The sequence below is a fragment of the Drosophila subpulchrella genome, chromosome X (genome assembly GCF_014743375.2).
Source record: "Drosophila subpulchrella strain 33 F10 #4 breed RU33 chromosome X, RU_Dsub_v1.1 Primary Assembly, whole genome shotgun sequence".
Taxonomy (NCBI): domain Eukaryota; kingdom Metazoa; phylum Arthropoda; class Insecta; order Diptera; family Drosophilidae; genus Drosophila; species Drosophila subpulchrella.
Window position 1 is genome coordinate 19,960,945 of NC_050613.1, and position 22,225 is coordinate 19,983,169.

Here is a 22,225-nt window from a genome sequence, read left to right on the forward strand (position 1 = left end):
ATGGAAATATTAGCGGTAAAACGCTAAAATAGCTGAAATCTAAATATACATATGTAAGCAAAAAAAATCTGTTACATCAAAAATTTCATGTTATATATATATATATGGACGCCGTAATCAGCGATGCTTTATTAAAAATAATGGTTTCTAAAAAAAAAAAAAAAGAATAACACGTTAAAAATATATAAGTTAAGTTGCAATAAGAATTTGTACAACTATCATAGCTAGATTTAGCTTGAAATAAGGTAAGCTGCCACCATAAGCGCGCACTTTACCAACACTGGTTGCCAGTGCATCGTGGACGTCCGGACCTTATTTGTTTATTTATTGTTTTTATCGAGGAAAGGCATGCCAATTGTGGTGGTCACGGGTCTGCCGGCCAGCGGTAAGTCCACCCGGGCCCGCCAGCTGCGGGATCACTTTGTGGAGCGCGGCAGGAAGGTGCATCTGATCAGCGAAAATGAGGCAGTGCCAAAGGCACTCTTTGGCAAGAATTCGCATGCCGGGGACTCACAAAAGGAGAAGGTGGTGCGCAGCGATCTCAAGTCGGAGGCCTCGCGGCATCTAAATAAGGAGGATCTGGTCATCCTGGACGCCGGCAACTACATCAAGGGTGAGCTCTAATTGAGATTCTACTTCTGGGAAAGTATCTAAGCTAGAGATTTCCTTGCAGGCTACCGCTACGAACTGTACTGCATGACCAAGGCGTCCAGAACCACCCAGTGCACCCTGTTCTGTTGCATTCCCCAGGAGCAGGCGTGGACCTTCAATGGCCAGCGAACGGAGGCGGATGAGTTGCCCGCGGACAGCGAAACGGAGCAGAAGGTGAACAACTCGAATGTTCCCTACACCCGCGAGATATTCGATGCCCTGTGCATGCGCTACGAGGAGCCACAGAGCAATAACCGCTGGGACAGTCCCCTGTTGGTGGTCCTGCCCGAGGACACGCTTGATGTGGAGGCCATCTACAAGGCCCTGTACGAGACGCAGCCCCTGCCGCCCAATCAGAGCACCCAGAATGTAAGCCTGAACAAATCTATACAAGACTAGCAACAAGGCTCAACTAACTAATGGCGTTTCCCATCTTTTGCAGCCACCATTGGGTGCGACCAACTACCTGTTCGAGCTGGACAACATCATGCAGTCGATCATCAAGGAGATTCTCGGCGCTGTCAAGATCAAGGCCTTCGGCCAGCTGCGCATCCCGGGAAGCAGTTGTCCCGTGAAGGTGGCCACCTCGATGAACGCCCTCCAGCTGAACCGCCTGCGCCAGAAGTTCATCACGAGCACGTGTCGTGCCAGCCAGACGGCGCCCACTCCGCTGGAGCAGGTGCCGCAGCTGTTTGTTCAGTTCATTAATGCCAACACGATCGGCTGCTAGCGCTGTGGTTGTGATTGTGGCATGACGAATGCAAGGGAGTCCTCAGGGTGCTTTGGAAAATATATAAAAAAAGTTAAAAAAAAAAACTTTAAAAATACATAGCTTGAATAAAAATGCTTCGTAATTATTTATATTTCTTAATGGTGGTTTGGTATATTTAAATATAGTTTAATGGTATAAAACAAGGGAGAGCCTTATGACCGTTTTCTTAAAATTTCCAAATTTACAATTTATGAACTAAAAGTTGTATTCGATTTGTAAGGAGTGGGTAGGTGTCTCGACTTTTTTCCGTAAGGTGTCCCCGCTTAAGTATTTTGTTGGCCAGATATTTTTTGTTATGCTTATATCAAAAACTCTCAACATTCATGTAATTTTTTTTTAGAAATAATTATCAGCACCAGGTCGAGAAATTCGTTTCCTGTTGTAATTAAATTAATTAAATAAATGTTATGGTAAGGATTGAATTTTTTCTTTGTCTTGTCAGCTTTCATGACACTTCGTACCAAAAAACACTTAAGGAAAAATCTTCAGAAAATGTAATTAATTTTTTAAAATGGTTTAAAACTATTTTTTAAAATTGGTCGACTTTGAAATTAACGGTCGCTTAAGCAAAAACAAAAAACAGAGGCAACGAACTTTTCTCTTTTGAAAGAGAAGCGTGATAGATGATGGATTCGCTCTGGGCGGCTCTCTTAGGGCGCTTAAGAGAGCCGCTAAGAGGGGATTCTGGCTTTCACACGCTCTCGAAGAGAACACCCGCACTTCTCTTCTACCGCCGCGCTGCAGCTCTGTTTTACATTCACCGTTCGACGTTCGCAGCGAGTTAGTCGCGCGCCCGGAAAGCAAACGCTTCGAAGACCAAACGCTGTTTCCGTTGTTGGTTCCTTGGTTCCACTAAAAAATAATAACAACAAAATCAAGAAATAACTTTTTTTTTACGTTTTTTGTTGCCTCAACAGAGTTTTTTTGCACCACCAAAGATTGGATATATCAAATAAATTTAAGGGCCCCATCATCGCCCCCACTCTCTCCATCTCGCTCTAGCAGCAAAGTGCATTGTGTATGTGTGTGTGTGTTTGTGTGCGACAATTTGACAAGTGCAACAACAAGCATTATAAAAAAAATTCATATAAAAAAAGGTCTAGAAAGACAACAACAACAACCTTCAAAGATCCTACAAAAAAAATTGGCTTTGTTTTTGTTTTCTGTGTGTGCGTGTGTGTGTGCGGCTCAAAAATGTAAAATGCATAATGCAACTTTGCAACTGACATTTTTTTAATACTATTTTTTATGTGTGTGCTCTGTTGCAGCTGACGTTTTCCCCATCCAAAAAATAATGCAAATATAACTAAAAAGCCCCCTGAAAAAATCAACAGCTGCCAATCTTGAAATCTTGAATCAACAACCTTAAAACATAACGAATGAAAATACACTAATGTGAAAACATTATCAGCTAAAGTTGGTAATCAAAAGTGGTTTTTGCAAAACCCAAACCAAACCCCAAAAATACAAAAAAGAAGAAGCAGAGCCTGTGTCTTGCTGTGAGTGTGTTGCAAACAAAAAAAAGTGATTTAAACCAACCGCAAATCAACTTCAAACGGTAATCGAAGCATCGCTTGCTGGCAGAGCATGGATATCGCCCCAGTTCCATCACCACCATTATCGATATCCGTATCGCTTTCGGCTCCAGGATCAACGGTATTCGCAAACGCTGGCCATTAAAGAAGCGCCAGCCGAATGCCACAAAGATGCCACCGCTGCAACGGGACCAATTAAAGTGAGTACCCCTTATGTATATCACTGACAGGACACCCTACTAAATAAAAAAAACGCCACAATTTACTTAAAAATAACCCTAAGATACTTACACTTTTGGTATAATGTTTTATTATCTTGCCTAAATTTTGGGTACCAATTAAAGTCAGTACCCCTTATGTATATCACTGACAGGACACCCTACTAAATAAAAAAAACTTGTCACATTTTACTTAAAAATAACCCCAAGATACTTACATTTTAGGGATAATGTTATATTATCTTTCCTAAGTTTTGGGGATCAATTTAAGTGAGTACCCTTTATGTATAGCACTGGACACCCTACTAAATATAAAAAAACCCCTCAATTTATCACATTTCACCTCAAAATATCCCTAAGATACTGACACTATCTTGCCTAAATTTTTGGATCTTATAATTCAGTTTTTTCTGTTTTCTAGAATTTGATAATCCCAAAAGTTTTCCCTGAGTAATGCTTTTGAAAATATGAACATTTGAGATATAAAAGAGCAATATCCTTATAGAATGATATATTCTTGAACAGAACTAAGAGAGATTTAAACGTTTTCTATAGTATGAGAGATATCACTTTTAAAAAATTAAAACCAAACCATTCTTTTAACTTGTGTAGAACTATGAAATTCCTAAAGATAGTCTCTTTTAGTATTTCAACCCAAGGGAATTATGATGCATGTGCTAGGGTGACCAGCATAACTCATAAATACTTAATGCCATAACCGAGGCATTTCACCGAATCGCGCAACACTTTAATTACTAGTCAATAATCCGAATGATGGCATTATAATTGCGGCTTGAGAGTGGGTATCCAGGGGTGGGGTATCCAGCCCTATAGACTGCCATGGCTTAAGTTCAGCAGTTTAAGAGGGCGCGCTTAGTCACCGCGCCTTAAAGTTCACGGAGGGGGTGGTGACCAGGAACAGGGAACGTGGAACAGGGGCGGGGGCAGGGGGAGCGGCAGAAGCACATGTCAGAGCCCGGTTCGTTGGCCTGGCCGAGATAACTCGAAAAAAAAACACCGAGTTCGAGTTCGCCGCTCTCTGTTTATGAATGAAACGCAACGAGGAAGCGCGCGCAAATTCAAAAAAGTAAAGAGAGAGAGAGGCGAAGAGAGTTGAGAGAAATTTTCAGAGAAATGCGGAACAGAAAAAAATTCCAAAAACAAAAAATGTGCGCTCTTACTCTCGGACTCTCTCTCTCTCTCTCTGCCGCTCTCTCTCTCTGGCTCGAGTTCATCGACCTTTGCTATTGAAATTTTTGGGAACGCACACACAGATACGAAATACGAACACGAATACGAAACGTTGCTTATTTACACATTGATAAACAATCGTTGATGCTGAATGTCGATGACTACGATTTTGATGCCACTAAAAATCGAATTATATTAACGACTTAACGGATGCCCTTTCTCCCATTCGTTTCCATTGGTTTCCATTAACTTCAATATGTGAATTCCATAACCCGAATTGATGGTAATCAAAATGCACAAACTTCAAGAAAGGATGCGTTTTTCGGCAGAGATACAAAGATACAAAGATACAAAGACACAAAGATACAAGATACAGATACATGTCAAAGTTGTGTTAATTGTCCTCTTCTTCATTAAGTTGGTCATTTTGTATTTATTTGTTCATTATTAAATGAAAATAGGCTTTATACAGAAATAAAAAAAATAGAAAATCAGTTCTTTTGTTAAAAAGCTCTTTGGAAGTTTACTAAAATAGTCTAGAGAAGGGGATCCAAAGTGCGGCGTTTTCCCCACCACAACTTTATTGGCTGGTTTCTTCTTCCTGATTGCCGATGTTTGTGTGTGTATGTGTTTGTGAGTAGCGGGTGGGTTGGCGAACGCACGATAACAACGCCTGGAACTTGGGGACTCTACACAGGGCGGTGGGTCCAAAGGGGGGTGGATCCAGAAGGAGGGTGCGGAGGGTCTGGGCATTGGTATTGTTTTGTTTTTTCTCCCTGCTTCTTCGCATTACGACTGCCGCTTGTTACCAAGTCCCAAATGGCTCTACATTGGTGTATATGTATGGGGCACAGGGGTGTAGGCGGTAGTTTCTCCAGGGGGTTTTGAGATCCCAAGGGGACTTCCTCGTAGAATACGGCATGAGAATAATTAGATTAATTGCCCAGTATATTGGGAATACTTATTAGTTACCGAGTTCTAACATTTTCGCAATGAAAATCTTTTTCTGAAACCCCCCTCCCAAAAAGCCGATCCCCCTGTGTGCGCCACTGGCGTTTTTTTGTGCAAGTGTGTGCCGTATCTGTGTACGTGCGAGGCCAATGACCAAAAATGTAGTGACAAGGGCGTCAGAGAGATTCCAAAATTTTGTGTATATTTCGCCATTACAGCAAAGAAACAAGCAAGAACCCGTAAAAAAAAGGGGCAACGCTTTATTCTGGTTTTCTGTCTGTCTTTTTTTTGTTGTTTTCTTTTTTCCCGTGATGTTTTTCTTTTCGTAGATATTTCTGGCGAAGCAGTGGAACTTACCCTGTCCAGTGAAACAAAGCGTTGAAACCTTCAAAATCGGTTTCAATGTCATGTAACCCCCGTTTTACATGGCTCACACGTGCGAGAAAGAGACGGGCAGAGAGGGTGGCAAGGTTGGGAGGCAAAGGTTTTGGGCAAACACATGCGAGTTGGGTGGCCGATTAAGGGAAAATTTTGGGAAATGCCCATGCAGCCAATCCTGCATCCTGAATCCTGAATTCTGCCAGCTGTCAAATGTCGAACACAACCTTCGCTGGAACGTTTTCGAAAGCCCAAAACTTGTTTCCTGGCACTGTGCAGTTGGAATAGAGAAGTTATCAAAGTCCGGACTTGAATATTGTTTGGAAAAATGAGGAAGGGTGTGTCGTAATAACAATGGGAAACTTTCAAAAAAAAAAGAAGTTAAAAACAAATAATTCTCGAATCTTTCGTTTTTTTTTGTATCTTTATATTCCAAATCTATCCAATTTTGAAACAGAAATATCTGCCTTAAAACAAGTATTTATATAAATATTTTTATGCATCTCAAAACTTTCTTTTGATTTTGTAATGACTAATTATTGTCTCCGAATAAGATTCTGTATAAGGTTCCATACTTAAATATTATATAAATTTCCAAGCGAAGCTTGTTCTAAGTTTTCCTTTATTAAAGCTTTTGTTGCATACACACATGTGCGTGGCAACTTATTGTGGTTATCGCTTTTGTTTAATTTCATTTTGTTTCGATCCGATTCGTTTGGTTTCATTTTCTTTCGCCTTGCATTTTAATCAATGCCAATGAACTTGAAGTTTATTTAGCGCGTTACAGTATCTCCCCCGGCATAAGGTGCAATATACCCACCTGAGAACTCCCTGCGAAAACCTGAGAACTCCTTGCGTAAACATACTTATCAGTTCCGATCCGTTCCGTTCCGTTTCGTTTCGTTTCGTTCCATTCCCCTGTTCCCCATGGCCTATACCATACCATTTGGCTCACAGTTGCTTGATCCCAATCGAATCTTGGGTTAAGTTGAAAGGAATGAGCAGGAATTTCCCTTATCTTTAGTTTGCCGTTGTACTTTTTTCATTTTGCCATTTGATAGCCGTGACATATGCATAGGGATGGCTGAGAGAAGGGAGAAAGGGGCTAGAGAAAAAGGAGGGGTCTGTGAAGTCGGTACTACCCATGCGTACATACGTAATGTAAAATTGCCCAGGGGTCAGTGCCTCGATAAAGTTCTTATTGTCTCCCTATCGCCCTCCCCCTCTCACACTCTCTCCCTCTTTCTCCCTCTTTGTCACGCGCTTTCTATCCCTTAGTCATGATTACTAATTATGTGCTGTTGGATTGATTGCTTTCTTATTCATCAGCTTCCCTCCCTCATCAAGAAAAAATTGAAAACAATTCGAAATTGCATTAAAAAAGCTTGGGAATTATAACTTCCAATGACGAGAAGAAGACGAGAATTCTGTGTAACGCCAAAATCGTATTACTTTCTAATTTGTCACTTAAATTTATAGATATTTCCGTTTCGTTTTCAGTGTTTCACAAAAGCGATCTAAAATTATCTGTATGTTTTCCGATTCTGCTCGAAGTATACAACCATTTCCAGGAAAGTGATCCATTAACAGGGGGTTTTTTTAAACTGGCGTCATTCGAAAGTTACGAAATGCCATAAGCGTATGTTCTTTGGAATTCAAAATCGACTTCCGCGTGGATTGCACTTTCCAAATACCTCGATGAATCATCTTGTTCGGGGTCACAATTGGACACCTTTTGTTCCAACCAATATGTGTTGGATTGGCCATGTGTACATATGTACTTAAAGCTGGCTTGGCACTTTTCCTCTCAGCTTTGTCTTTTTAGCGACTTTGGCAATTTCGGCCGCTTTCTTTGGCCAACAGAAGAAATGGAATGATCACGTTGCGGCCTTTGGACTCGCGACCTAAAGATCGCATGCTTATGACGATCTGTCAGATAAGTCCTGACTAATGAGTTACGCCGGGGAATGCGTGGTATCTGCCGAGATCGAGTTCTCCAGATCCAATCCCATCCGATCTGATGGCTGCGATCTTTCACTGCTGCCTTTTTTTAGCTTTTGGGCCATTTTACTCCGCCATTTCACTGCCATTTCATTTCTCCAATTTCTCCACTCGGTTGTTGACTTGTTCGAGTGCGGAATACGAAAAGCCATTACTCAGTTTGCCCTTTCCCAGCAAAGAGGTTTATGGGCTGTGGTTGCGGTACGAGTAGAGGTGTTTTGAGTATTTGATTTGAAAAGGTAAATATTTAAATAAATATATTAAAAAATGTTTAGTAAATACAAATTTATTCCGTCAATAAACTTAACTTAACTACTAGTTTGGATTATAAATTTGGATGTTAGTTATAAGTATTTATGGAAATACATTTCCACCTAACATACAAAATAATACATATGATACCTGGCCTTATAAAGTATTTGCAAATATGTTGCTGACTCTTATCGGAAGTTGGGGTTTCTCTTTTAATTTGTTGACTTTGTCTATGTTTTTTTTGTGTAACTGGCGAACAGTAATAACAATTCGCCCACACACACCAACACCCACACACACACTCAAAGAGGCACATCCATGTGGGAATGGCAATGTGTGTGTAAATAGCAGAAATAGGTACAATGTTCGTCCAATGACCTTTTACTTTTACACTACTCCCATTACCATTCCGCCCCCTTGTGTGTTTCTGTGTTTTCGCCCATGCTTTCCCCCTCTTAGCTTGCTGTCTCTTTCACTCGACTCGATTTTCGAGCAGATATGGTTAAATTAGTCGGTTTTTGCGGAATTGCGTAATCCGTTCCAATAATGACGTCAATTCCAGCTCAAATGCAAATTGAACTGCATGCGAATGGAACAAAAAATCATCCCTCTCCCTCTCACACATATTCATAAGGTACAAAAAAAGATATACGAAAAAGATTTGGAAAAAAAGATACGAAAAAAATTCAAAAATGTTAAACGTCAAGTTTAAGTTGAAGTTGCTGCACACAGATACTCTCACGCACACACACACACACACACACACACACACGCGGAAAGCGCGCACAACGAACCAAAAGGAAAACAACAACAAAAAGGGCACGTTCAGTGTGAATGACCGCCAACTAACACACATTTGTGAGCGCGCTAAAACAAAAGCAGAAGCAAAATCAAAAGCAAAAAGCAAAAAGCAAAAAGCAAAGCCAAAAGCAAAAGACATAAAACCTCACAGCTGCGCTGCCGGCGTCGGCAGAGGAAGCAAAGCAGCGTCGCACAGTGGTGCCAATTGACTGTTTTGTGGTAATAAATCATATCTTTCGAATCTATTGAGTAAATTCAAAAAATTATTGCGTAAATGTAGTTATTGAAACAGAGAGTACTCTTTACTGAAATACACTTACAACTCAAAAAAAAAAAAAAATACTAGGAGATATTGGTTTTACAATTTTTAAATATTGTATGTTTTTCAAGTTTATTTTTAAAAATTATTACAGAAAATTGATTTTAAAAAATTTTATTTTTCCACCTTTGCACATATTTAAAATCGCATATAAATTTACTGTCGAATGATGTGCTTTCAAACGTTCTAGGCCAACATCAATAACTTGATTTATTGCACTTTTTCTGGTCAAAGGCGCCACTGTGCGTCGTCGGGGGCAGGCAACAACAACAGAAAAAACAACTAAAAAGTAAAAATACAGCGCAGCAGAAAGTTGCAGCCGTTGCACACCCAACAAATGCGTCAATTGCATTTTTTCCACAAAAATTTGGACAAATAAAAATATTCCATTCGAAATAAGTGGAATTTATAAGGTTTGAAACCTACTTTTAGTTTAACAGGTGGCCTAGAACACTGTCTTAAGTACTAAAAATATTTAGAGGCTTATTAGATTTTTTAAAGCGCGGTTTTATTAATTAATTAACTATATTTTTATGTCCCAGCGCTACAACTGCACACTTATAATAATCGCGCTAGTCACATTGAGTTGATATTTTTAAATTATTGTTAATTTTAGATTATTAAAACAATTTTTTTCACTTACTTAATTAATATTAATGACTAACATCAAATTTTTGTAGTTTCTTAGTTACTATTATTATTCTTTTTAATATTTAAAAAAAATTTTTTTTTAACTAAAATAATAAATATGAAAATCATGGAGCCAACTTATACCGAACTATGTATAAGTTCAAGTTCCCAATCATTAATCAGAACTGGCAAAAAAAAAACGCTGTAGGGTGGACCATTTTCACGGGGAAAGTGTGGCTATTCAGCTTTCCTTCAGTTGCACACTTTGGTCGCCTGGACGGGCCATGGAGGCCATGGGCTGTGTGGAGCTCATTGGAACTGCCTGTTATTGCCACATTTGTGCTCACTGTACAGTCGGCAAAGTGGAGTGTTGCTGTAGTTCTTGTTGCTGTAGTAGTTGTATTTGCCTTGCAAGAATAAATAAACAAGCCGCAAATAACAAGTACAACAACCATAGGGAGTACGAATAAAAATACAAATATAAAGAAAGAGGAGGAAAGAATAAGAACAACAACAACGACGACGGAGAAGAAGAAAAAGAACCGGCAATGTCATTAAACCCTAAACAACAACAAACGCAACAACAAAAGCTGAAACCAGAAGCGTTATGAAATAAAGAGCGAGAGAGCGAAACCGGCCGGTTGAAGAAAAGAAGCAGAAAAAACGAAAACCAAAACCCAAACAATTCTCTCTTACTCTCTCTTTCTCGCTCTCGCGATTCAGGTTGAACGACCGACCTAGCCATTTTGTATCTGTGTGTGCGCGCACTTGCGCCAGTGTTGGTGTGCCGTGGGGATCAAGTGAGTCATTTTTTTTTATTATTACTTTTGATTTGATTTCGTTTGTTTGCCTGCTTTTGGGTCCGCGCTGTTAACCTGCGATTGTTGCCCTTTTTTTTTTTGAGTTTACCTTTCGTTGTTGGCTACTTCGATTTTTGTGTGCACTTCCTTGTTGATCGCTGCCGACGCCGCACCCACACACACACACGCACATTCCTTTGCCTGTGCTTTGCATTCGTGCGAATAAGATATTCTTTGTGCGCTTATCATAGATGGAAAGCAAAGTGAGATGCAAAGTACGTATGCTCCATGGGGTGGACCAATTGATTGATACTAAGTTAATGCTATAATGCGCACCTTTTAATGCAAAAGATACATTTTAAAAATGATTTCCCATGCTCTCATTATAAATACAACATGGCGTATGAGTGATATTATTGGAATACCAACTATAGCACCCAAAACTTATCAATGGTTTTAGATAGCCACCCAGTTCCACCCCAATGTCCCCCCACACACACATTAACAACAAAGATCCGCGGTTCTCTCTCTCTCTCTCTTTCAGCCAGCTATTTCGCCATCTCGCTCCCACTTTGCACGCATGTTGACCTTGACTGTGACTTTCATAAAATTGGTCGTCGCTGTTTTTGCTGTTGTTGCCGCTCTTAAGCTTTGCCATTGATGTTGTTGTTGCTGTTGCTCTTTCTTTAGTCGCTTATGAACTTAATTCGGTTCTTTAAGTACGTATGTATTTGGAGCATATAGAACTAAAGTATAAAAAAAACAAAATGTACACGCACCGATTCCGTTAGTCTGCTACTTATGGCCTTATCTTTTGGCCATTTTCAGCGAAATTTCTCACAAAGCATACTTCCTGCCCAAATATGAAATCTCTCATGATCGTAACTATATAATTAAGACTCTGATTGATGTGTTTGGCAATGAAAAGAGTTGCTAGCTGGATGGGTCATAATTATTTTATTTATAATGTATAAATATATGTGTAAATATAACGCGTTCATCCAAAAAAAAAGTACGAAATGATTTCCTCTTCCTTTTCTGGGGGAAATCATTTTGAATAGATTAGCATTAGTATAGTTAGGTCCCTTGGCCAAATTAGGCCAATCCCCTGTTTAGTGTGCCAGTATCAATATCAATATCAGCATCCAGCGTTGCCAGCGTTTCCTGTAAAGAGAAAGTTTAGGTATTTGAATTAAATACATTTTTATAAAGTGATTAAAATTATAATATTAGAGCTGTATCTAAAATACCAAAAAAATAATAATAAAAAAAATACTAATAGAAAACAATGTGGAATTTGTATATAACATTTTATGGTAACTTAAATTTCCTGATTTTTTACCAGTGGTCAACAAACGATTTATAGCCTTTTTCCACTTGCCAATTGTAAGCACACTCACACGCCTTCGGTCCCCACACTATCTCACAAAACCCATGCAAACACCTAGATTTCGGCAAGCTCGAAAGTCAAAACCTCAAAAAAAAAAAAAAAAACAGATTTCTGCTGCGCGCTTTCTATGCGAAAGTTCACTGAACTTGCCCTCCATAACCAAAAGCCAAATAAAACGGAAAAAGATGGCAAAGCGAAATGGCTAATAAGATGGAGCTGGCTAGAGCGAGACAGGGCTAGCGAGTGGGTGGGTGGTGTTGCCAAAGATAGGGTGGTGGAAGTGGCCAAGAGGGGTGGGGTGGTGGCCAACGCATTTGCTCAGCGGTGCGCATCAATTTCGAGTTCAATGTCAAACCACAAAAACGACAACGCCGCAGTCGCAGTCGCTGCCTCTGCCGGCGTCAAAGACAAAGGCGTAGGGAAAGGGCAGGGGCAGGGGCGGGGTCGGGGGATGTCATGCGTCAAGGAAAGCATTCAATTTTGGCCTCTTCGCAAACACGCACCGCAAAATCACTAGGCTAAACAAATTTAAAACAACCTTTGTGCATCAATTTCCTAATTTGTTGTACAAAATCCCAAGTTATTTCAGTACTAATCACTTTTGTTTAAGATTTAATCAAGAAAATTGGTAGACAAAATTTAGGACATTTAATTGTTGGGTAATAATTAAAAAACAGGTTGGAAAGTGGTAGTGAGACTATAGGAAAGTGGACATTCCAATGCAAATAAATAGAAAAGCTTTTAGCCAAAAACTTGAAAATTTGTATATTTCTAAGAAAATTGTATAAATCATTCAAATTCAATGGGAACTTCAGTTGGAAGTGGAACGCCAAAGGTGGCGCTGTGGAATGTATCTTGCAGATTGTGGATTGTGGACTGACGGCAGCGCTGCCAGCTGCGAAGTCGACGTTAACATTGCCCGGAGGGCGTTAAACTTCACGGTCATGGCTTTTTCCTTCTTGTTCTCCCTGCTCCCCACGCTTTCTCTCTCTCTCCCTCTCCCTCTCTTTCTCTCTGCGTGTGATTGATTGTGACGCATTGCTGACCACTACGCACTCTCCTAGATTCTCCGTCCGCCCACTCCCCCCCCCACTCGGCTATCTTCCTCCTTATCTTCATCTCCCTCTCCCTCTCCCACTCCCATTACCATTACCATTCCCATTCCCATTCCCATTCTCCCCTATTCCCCCACCCCCTTTCACACTTGGTGGAGGAGGCGAATGACCGATAAAAGCTAACCACGCGCCAATCATCCGACTGATAAACCAGGCGACAGCGAAAAGTGAAGAAAATGCCAGGAATGAGCAGAAAGAGAGGGGGGGCGGTTGAAGGGGGCAGGGAGTGCTAAAGGCCTAGAAGAATCAGATACCAAAAGTTACTGTTGCCTCGTGTCAAAATCGAAAGATTGCGAGCAGAAACATTGACTGATTACCAAATTCCTAATTCCAACACAAGCCTTCCAAAACTTATGTAAGGAAATCCTCCAATGAAACAGAATTGCTCTGTAGAAAGTGGAAAAGCTAATATATATGTAATTACTTTGGATTCTAACTATTCTGATTGCTTAGTTATGATTATGACCTCATAGAATTGAATAATTCATTGAAGTTTCTTTTTAAAATCATTTTTATTCTTAATTCCCTCCAATACTTATGTAAGTAAATCCTCCAATAAGACAGAAGTGCTCTGTAGAATGTGGAAAAGCTAATATATATGTAATTACTTTGGATTCTAACTATTCTGATTGCTTAGTTATGATTATGACCTCATAGAATTGAATAAGTCATTGAAGCTTCCTTTTAAAACAACATTGAACCGACAAAATCGAAAGATTACGAACAGCAAAATTAACCGATTACCAATTCTTAATTCCAACACAAGCCATCCAAAACTTATGTAAGTAAACCCCTCCCAAATGAAATACTTGCTCATAAGGTGGTAATAATTGTTCTATAAAACTTGGGAAAACCAATGTTTAAGTTAGTCAACTCTTAAAAATATAGAGTTTGGAAGAAATAAACTCAGCTACTTTGGATCCTAACTATTCTGATTGCTTAGTTATGATTAGGACCTCATAGAATTGAATAATTCATTGAAGTTCTTTTAAAACAACATTGAACTGACAAAATCGAAAGATTACGACCAGCAAAACTAACCGATTACTTATCTTAATTCTAACACAAGCTATCCAAAAGTTATCTAAGTAAACCCTCGCAAATGAAAAACTTACTCATAAGTTAGTGAATCCTTAACAATATAGAGTTTCGATTAAATACACCCAGTTACTTTGGTTACTTTCCTAACTTTTCTAATGGCTTAGTTATTATTATGACCTCACAGAATTGAATAAATCATTAATTTATCCCATCAACGATAGGATAAACTTTGATACACAGAAGGTGCATCAAAGTACAACTTTCGTTGATGCAAAATAACATGAGCAACGTCCACAGACACAAGTGGCTGGAGTATCCCAGGCGCGAATAACTCGATAACTTCACTTTAAAACGTGTCGCAAACTGCAGATTGCAATTAACATTAACTGGGGTTGGCTGGTGCTGGGTTCCGCCGTAATAGGTGGTTTGCATTGGCTCGGGACCAGAAAAGAGCGGAGCAAAGCGGCCCGTGTCCGTGTCCGTCGAGCATTCAACCCTAACCTCAGACAATGTTGAACTATGCACCAACACACGGGCAGAGGCAGAGTGCATCAGCGGCAGCCCTACATTTCGCTTCCCCTAAATACAAAAAAAAAAAGAAAAAAAAAAGCTGAATAAATGGGAATACAAAAAGCAGCGGCAACAATGGGCGGGCTGGGGGTGGGGGGTAGGTGCCCCAAGGGAAGAGGAAGAGCGGCAACGGCAATCGGGAATGCCCTGTTGCCACATTACGTCACGAAGGAGCGACAGAGAGGGGGCGACGAACGAGGAAGGAAAGGAAAGGCCAACGACCAGCACACATTTCAGGCCGCAAAAAGGAGCGATAGGGGGAGGGGGGAGGTGCGAGGGGGAGGGGTTCCCGATGTAGGGAGCGCACTGACGACCCTCGTCAACAGACAAGGGCCGGTCACGAACGGGAGCGAGCGAGACAGACAGCGCGCGCTGCCGAGTTCAACAACCTTCGGCGACCCTGAGAAGAGGTCAGCAACCCCTACGAAGTATTACGAGCCTGTGTGCGTGTGTGTTCGAGTGTGTGTGGGTCCTAAAGAGAGCGCTCTCTCTCTCTCTTTGACAAACACACGGAAGGAATGGAGGGAAGGTGAGCATTAGGGTGGTGCGTGCCTCAGATTCTTCTAATTTAGGTTCCTTGATAAACGTTTTTCCATGTTTTGTAATTTATGCGTACAGGATACGAATTGGGAGAAGCTTCCTAGCAAATAACTTGTTAATCCATAAAATACTCGTTAAATTACTAATTTATTGAAGGCATTTCCAGATAAACGCATTTTTTAAAGAAATTTTAAATTAAAGATAGAATGTAAAGATCATTTCTGAATCATGAAATATTTTATTATTATTTTAATATTATATGGGATTGGCAGGAATTGAATTGAATTGAAGATAGAATGTTATTAAGATCATTTCTGCATCATTAAATATTTTATTATTTTAATAATATTATATTGGATAGGAAGGAATTGAATTGAAGATAGAATGTTATTAAGATCATTTCTGCATCATTAAATATTTTATTATTTTAATAATATTATATTGGATAGGAAGGAATTGAATTGAAGATAGAATGTTATTAAGATCATTTCTGCATCATTAAATATTTTATTATTATTTTAATATTACATGGGATTGGCTGGAATTGAATTGAACTAAAGATAGAATGTTATTAAGATCATTTCTGCATCATAAAACATTTTATCATTATTTTATTATATTGGATTGGCAGGAATTGAAGATATAAAGTTAAGATCATTTCTGCATCATTAAATATTTAATTATTATTTTAATAATATCATATTGGATTGGCAGGACAAGGATATCCACGGCAGTGGTCCACCCTAACGAGCAACATCTAGAGCGAGAGGGCTATAGGGAAGCAGAGAGCGAGAGAGAGAGCGAGCAAGCGGAGGAGCCAACTTCTGCTTCTACGTCTGGGGGTAGGCAAACTTTGGATGCGTTTGCGTTTGTTTTTTGCCGGTCGTTGCCCGAGAACGTTGGCGTCCCATCGTCCCATCGTCCGACGTCACCGTCCGACGTCGGCGTCCCAACTTTGGGGTCGTTGGTGGTCGTTATCCTATATACCGAGAAAAATCTATTTTTATTTGCATTCGCCCGGTTGGCTTTGCCTTTAGTGCTTTGCTGTGTGCTCTCTGTCTAGTTTGCAGGGAGGAGGTGTTTGGGTTTTCCGTCCTTTTTCAAGAGGGAAGCGGGAGGGGGGACAAATCGGGATCAGGGTGGCGGATATGCCCCACAGGATGAACCTGCCCTCGGCCAACTGTTGTTGCACTTGCCTCGGGGTTGGGGTTCGATTGGATTGGCCTGCCTGGAAACAGGTTTTGCAACAGCGCTATTGGGTGCTCGGAAAAAGTCCAGTGACATTAAAGGTTCCATGGTTTGATTTTTAATTAAGTGTTTGTAAATGGGGATTATGTAGTTAATCTGCCGCTTAAAATTAAAATATAAAAATGTATATATCCAAGGAATCATTCAAAGCATCTGTCATATATTGGGATCTAATTCTTTTATTTGGGCATTAATTCATGGACCTTTTTTCTTAAAAAATGTAACTTTACCAAATTTATGATTACTTAAATCCGAAACTATCAACATTCCTTGGTTTCTTCCAAAGGCACCCCCCTTTTCTACTTCGGTTTCTATTTTTCTAGCCGTCTGCGATCGCCAGACTTTGCAGTTCATTTTGTTTTCGTTTTGCAACCGACTCCTCTTCATTTTCTATTTATTTTTTCCCTCTTCTCCGTTTTCCTGGTGATGCCTGGCCCCACTGCATTGCGTTACATATTCTTCCGCATTTTTGCAGTTGCCACAGAGATGAAGTGCATGTTCAATATGGTAGGCCCATATAAAAAAAACCTCTGCTGTTTACTGTGGCAACTGGATCGAAATAGTCGAGACATATTTCTTTTTAATCGCAACTAAGTCAATAATTAATTTGAAATTATGTCAACATATTGGGATATCCGAGTTGGAATCACGATGTGATTCAACTTTCCGGGAATGGCACTGCACTAAGAGGAAGACTGAGGAATAGAATTCCAAGCAATGACCCCGAGTTTGTGGCGAGCGGAGAAAGCAGGTGCCAAGATTGCACAAGTGGGCGTTGTAATAACAATAGGGGACATTCCCCATCTAGGGGAAAATAAACAGAAACATAAAAAAATCAAACAAAATAAAAAAAAATGGGAAAAATTTCATGCTATCTGCAAAACTATAAATTAAATAAAACCATATAACCATAGCTCAACATACTTGCTAGTTTATAATTTTAATTATTTGTTGGTTCTTCATAAAAAATAATTTTAATTTAAAAAAACTTGATCTTCCATATGTTGATATTAAAAGTTTACAATTGTATTTGTAATTTTTAAATTAATATTTAAGCAAAGATACATATACCCTAAATTTAACAAATATCCAAATGTTGAGATTAAAAGTTTACAACCGTATTAATTTTTAAATTAATATTCAAGGAAAGATATACCCTGAAATTTAACAAATATCCCAAGTACAAAAAAAAACTCAAAAAAAAAAGGAAAAAGCAATTTAACAAATCACAACAAATGCATCAAAACGGAAAAGTAGTAAAAAGAGGAGGCCACAAATGCATGTGTGTCCATGAAACGTACTTTGTTGACCTTTCGCTGCCGCTGCGCTGCCTCGGCGCATACAGCCATACAAAAACAACACATACAAATATCGTTGGGGTTAATGAAACCGATTGACACACAAACAACGCAACAACAACTTGCCCTAAGAAAAGAGACTCGCTCTTTGAGTTCAAAGAGAGTAAAGCAAACAACTAAGAGACTGCATTTTAAGAGTTGCTATTTCTTTCTAAGAGAACCATCACAACAAAGGCAGTGCGCCATCTAGCGTAGAAACTCAACTATTAGCTGGCGCCATCTGTGCCGCTGTTATGAAACATAAAGTGCGCTGCTGGTTGGGGTATCGGCTAAAGGCGAAGTCATGACAGCAACCAAAGAAACTAAAGTTTTTTAGTAACTCCCACATATAAAGCATCTAAAATTACAAATATTTTAATTATAACTAAGAAAAACCCTTTCTTTTCCTCTCTTTACAGCCACCAACATTTTGTGCTTTTGCAAAGTCAACCTGTCAATGAGAAAATTGACGGCCTTGATATAAACATTATTAAACCATCTACTATAGATAGACTATATAGATATAGATCGACTATAAATCCAACCACAAATCCAAAAGTTCGAACTAAAGACCGATTTAAGACTAGCAGCAACGCCATAAATAATTTCCAAAGTGGGAGTAACGTGAGGTGAGTTAAAAAAAAGCTATTGCTTCAATTCATTTTTCAAATGGAAAGTTTAACGTAAGTTGATAGATTGAGTTGGAAATCGATGGTGATATTTAGTTAAGATTAGTAATTGGTTTTCCGTTATTAATATTGATATGAAAACATATGAAAATGAATATAAAAAATAAATTATTGTGGCTATATCGATTGATAAATATTATTTTATACTTTTATGACAGTTTTTTCAAGAGTTATATTGTTCTAAAAATTGTTCATACTATTTTTTTTCAACCAACTCACGTGTAATTTGAATTTCCTGCCTTTTGAATTTGGTCAGTGGCAGAACTTGAGCTTGGGGCTCCTTATAGAATCTAGAAGTGTGGGGCGTGCAGCTGCAGATAGGCCCAGGCGCGCTCCCTAAAGGCGTGGTAAACGACAATGGTGTGCCTGCTGGGCTTGAACCAAAAGCTGTTCTTCAGGCCGAACTGTGGAATGGAAATTAATCAATATAAGACGAACCACACAATGTAACCACACAAGCTTACGTCCTCGAACTGCGGCACATGGTAGTTATCCTTGCCGGAGAATTTCTTGAAGATGCGATAGGACTGAATCAAACCGAATAGTCCCTGGATCATGAGGAGCAACAGCTCGAAGGCGTAGACGAGCTGCATAATCTGATTCAGATAGACCAGTATGCGCCAGGTGTTGAACGTCTCGGCGATGGTGAGCACCTGATCGCTATAGGCGATCCAAGTGTCGCCGACGAACAGACAGAATCCGGCCTTCAGGCGGAGTATGTAAGGCAATAGATTGATACAGTAGATATTCAGATTGACGGGCACCTCCATATCTGGTCCCTCCTCGCGGGGAATCCTCATTTTACATTGCTCTGGACTCTCCATGGTCAGCATGCTGATCAGCGGTATAATGGCGCCAATGCAGGAGCGGATTAGAACACGCAACGCGTTGCCAGTGAAGGTCATGGTGAGACGACGGCGCTTCAGAAAGCAGAAGATACCCGTTTGTTCCCAATGAGCCGGAAATTCAATGCGTGGACCCAGCTCCATGATGCTTGGCACCAGGATGAGGGCCAGATAGAGTAGCACAATGCCCTCGTTGGCGGCAATGGTCGATTTGGTGCGTTGGGCCAAATCGTGGAAGAAGCTATTCATCGTCGGCACAGTCAAGCTGTTCAGGCGTCGAGTGCGACGCATTGGGCCCCTCCTGACCGGAACACTGCGGCTGCGGTTGTACCGCTCCCGGTTGACCACCGCCGCCATCGAGCTCGAACGCATGTGCACATTGTCCGGCGCTTGCTGCACCATTTCCATCCAATCCTCCCCCTCCTCGCGGCGGGCCACATCTCCGGCTCCTCCCTCGTCGATCTTGTTGAGGTTGCCAAGGTTGGTGTTGCGATTGTTGTTGTTGTTGCCCTGGCGGGACTGGCGACGTGCGGTCATTATTGGCATCTTCCTGTATTAACCTGTCTTTTCCGAAAGTAGTGACGGCTGCGCAAAAGGTTGTCGAATCTGTACTAAAACAAGCTTTGCTTTTTCGGGGAACACCACAAATTTACAGCGAATTGTATCTGAATCCACGTGTTTCTGAAATGACAGCAAATCAAAAGCACAAAGTTATTACACCTTCAAATGCTGTAAAAGTCTTGCATTGCACGCGATAATATTTAATAATAATATTAATTTTCACTTTACTAAATTGAAGGCGTAAAAAATGCAAGTTGTCGCATGAAAAGCGAGTTGTGGAATGAAAGAATGAAAAAGTTAGAATGACAAGAAGTTTTTAGGGCTGTCAAATGACAGTTGCAGTGTTGCCACCTAGTCTGTAGAAATAGTTCTCGTCATGCAGCAGAAGGAGAATATAAAATGGAATGTAGGAAGAAAAGAAAAAAAGAAAAGAAAGAGCAAAAAGAAGAGGAAGAAAATAGGAAGGATGGAAGAAGATGAAAGAAAAAGGGAAATAAAAGGGGAAATAACAAAAAGGAGGAAAGAGGATTGCCAAATGACAGCTTTAGGGTTGCCTCCAATTCTGTGCAATAAATTTTCTATAACAAAAATCAGCAGCACGTTTTATGAACATACATTTATACAACCTAAGATATAAAATACAAGCCAAATTAAAAATGAGCATTAATTTTGAGAGAGCTTAATTTTAAGTGAAATGTAGGAAGAAAATAGGAAGGCAAGAACGATAAAAAAAGGAAAGAAAGCAAAAAAAAGCAAAGAAAGAAACAAAGAAGGAAAGAAATAAAGGAATGAACGAAAAAAGAAGGAAAGAAAGAAAAAAAGAAGGAAAGAGAAAAAAGAAGGAAAGAATGATAAAGAAAAAAGAAAAAGGAAGGAAATAAAAATGAAAGAAATAAGGGAAGAAAAAAAAGGAAGAAAGATAGAAAAAGGAAAGAAAGAAAGGATTAATAAATGAATGAATTAAAACTGCCACCAAGCCTATGAAAATAGATTTCCTTTTACAGCAGGGTTTTAATTTAAAATGGAATGTGGAAAATAGCAAGAGAGGAGGAAAGGAAAAGGAAGGAAAAGGAAAGAAAAAATGCCAGAAAAGAGCTTTAGCTTTAGTATGGCCAAATTGTAATACAAAACAAAAATTAGCAACAAAATCCAAATGCCAAACAGAACAAAAATTGGCATTCATTTAAAATGGAATATAGGAAGAAAGTAGGAAAAGAGAACAGAAAGGAGGAAAGGAGAACAGAAAGAAGGAAAATGGGAAAGAAAGAAAAGATTGCTAGACGCCATCTTTAGAATTTCCTTATATTGAGCAACCCTGAATAATTTTGCTTCAAACGTCAAAGTTATGAAAAGATTTTCTTTTTCACGTGTAGCCTCATAAATATGCAATGCCAGGAGGCGAGACGCCAGAAGGCGGTGCAATGGGTGGTGCTCTGCCCCTTGTCGCCGCCTCTTGAGGCACACTCTAAAGTCCGTGACTTCGCTGGGTGGCGACGTCATTTCCACATCGTCCCGTCCCCGTTACCCCACTGAACTTTTATGTAAGGCCACCCCAAACCAGGCACAGGAAGCACCACCCATTGCACCGCCACCCACCAGGGGCTGCTGTCCTTCAGTCTGCGAGTGCAACGAACGCTGCCCTTTAACCTACATAGCACACATACCTGAGGGGTTTCCACTTTGTGATTCGGTTGTGTAGTTTTTTTTTTTTTTTCACTCGATTTTGAATTTATTTTTTCACTTGTTTTCCGGAGAAGAGATGTGAACGCTAAGGGTTTTTGGATCGAACTGAACTATGCTACGGACAACTCCACCGTTGTCAAATGAAAGTTAAATATGCCTAATCATGGCCAACATGATTGGTGGGCTAGGACCTAAATCTACAAGCTGGTATTTATTCAAAAACGGAAGACAGCAGTATTAATTAGTGTTGGATTACGTAACACTCAAGAGTTTTAAGGGGAATTCCTTGAAAATGTGATTTTTTTAAGTACTGATCACAGGCATGCAAATTATTTAATTTATATATAAAATGTACTTTGTATATACATAGGTACATTGTACCTGTTATATTTTTTTGACTTTGACATTATTTAATAAATACTCGTATCATAAAGTAAGCTTTCTATTTACGAAAAAGAACAAAACAAATAGGTCGTGTTATTTGTAAATTATTACTTTTTAAATCCCTTTTTTTGCGAATCTTGAATGGTTAAAACTAAACGTATAAAACTATAACTGCATTAGGGCTAAAATAAACTACGGTTTTATGAAAAATTGGGCGCGTTCAGCAGAACAACATGATACCTGATCACTGATGGGATTCTTACGATAGTTCTGCTGAACGCACATGACTACTAATCATGACGCAAAAAGCGTACAAATATTAT

The 22,225-nt window shown here is 39.7% G+C and overlaps 2 protein-coding genes across 2 annotated transcripts; one reads left to right on the forward strand and one right to left on the reverse strand.

The window, feature by feature from the left end:
- The first annotated feature begins 284 nt into the window (after positions 1–284).
- On the forward strand, positions 285–1,495 carry LOC119556656 (protein KTI12 homolog). Its single transcript, XM_037868998.1, has 3 exons — positions 285–613; positions 674–1,020; positions 1,094–1,495. Exons 1-3 carry the CDS (start codon positions 349–351, stop codon positions 1,379–1,381), a joined length of 900 nt encoding a protein of 299 aa, XP_037724926.1. The 5' UTR covers positions 285–348; the 3' UTR covers positions 1,382–1,495.
- Positions 1,496–11,439: 9,944 nt separating this feature from the next.
- On the reverse strand, positions 11,440–21,652 carry LOC119557047. The gene is made up of 4 exons (XM_037869593.1): positions 21,500–21,652; positions 18,894–19,955; positions 18,649–18,833; positions 11,440–11,663 (listed from the first exon to the last, which is right to left on the reverse strand). The coding sequence occupies exons 2-3, from the start codon at positions 19,818–19,820 to the stop codon at positions 18,720–18,722; spliced, it is 1,041 nt and encodes a 346-aa protein (XP_037725521.1). The 5' UTR covers positions 19,821–19,955; positions 21,500–21,652; the 3' UTR covers positions 11,440–11,663; positions 18,649–18,719.
- Between the last annotated feature and the right edge of the window lie 573 nt (positions 21,653–22,225).

Coding starts and splice junctions, on each gene's coding strand:
- LOC119556656 (XM_037868998.1), top strand. CDS start 349: ATGCCAATTGTGGTGGTCACGGGTCTGCCGGCCAGCGGTAAGTCCACC. Junction 614..673: donor CGCCGGCAACTACATCAAGG/GTGAGCTCTAAT, acceptor ATTTCCTTGCAG/GCTACCGCTACGAACTGTAC. Junction 1,021..1,093: donor CCAATCAGAGCACCCAGAAT/GTAAGCCTGAAC, acceptor CATCTTTTGCAG/CCACCATTGGGTGCGACCAA.
- LOC119557047 (XM_037869593.1), bottom strand. CDS start 19,820: ATGCCAATAATGACCGCACGTCGCCAGTCCCGCCAGGGCAACAACAAC. Junction 18,834..18,893: donor ATGTGCCGCAGTTCGAGGAC/GTAAGCTTGTGT, acceptor TCCATTCCACAG/TTCGGCCTGAAGAACAGCTT.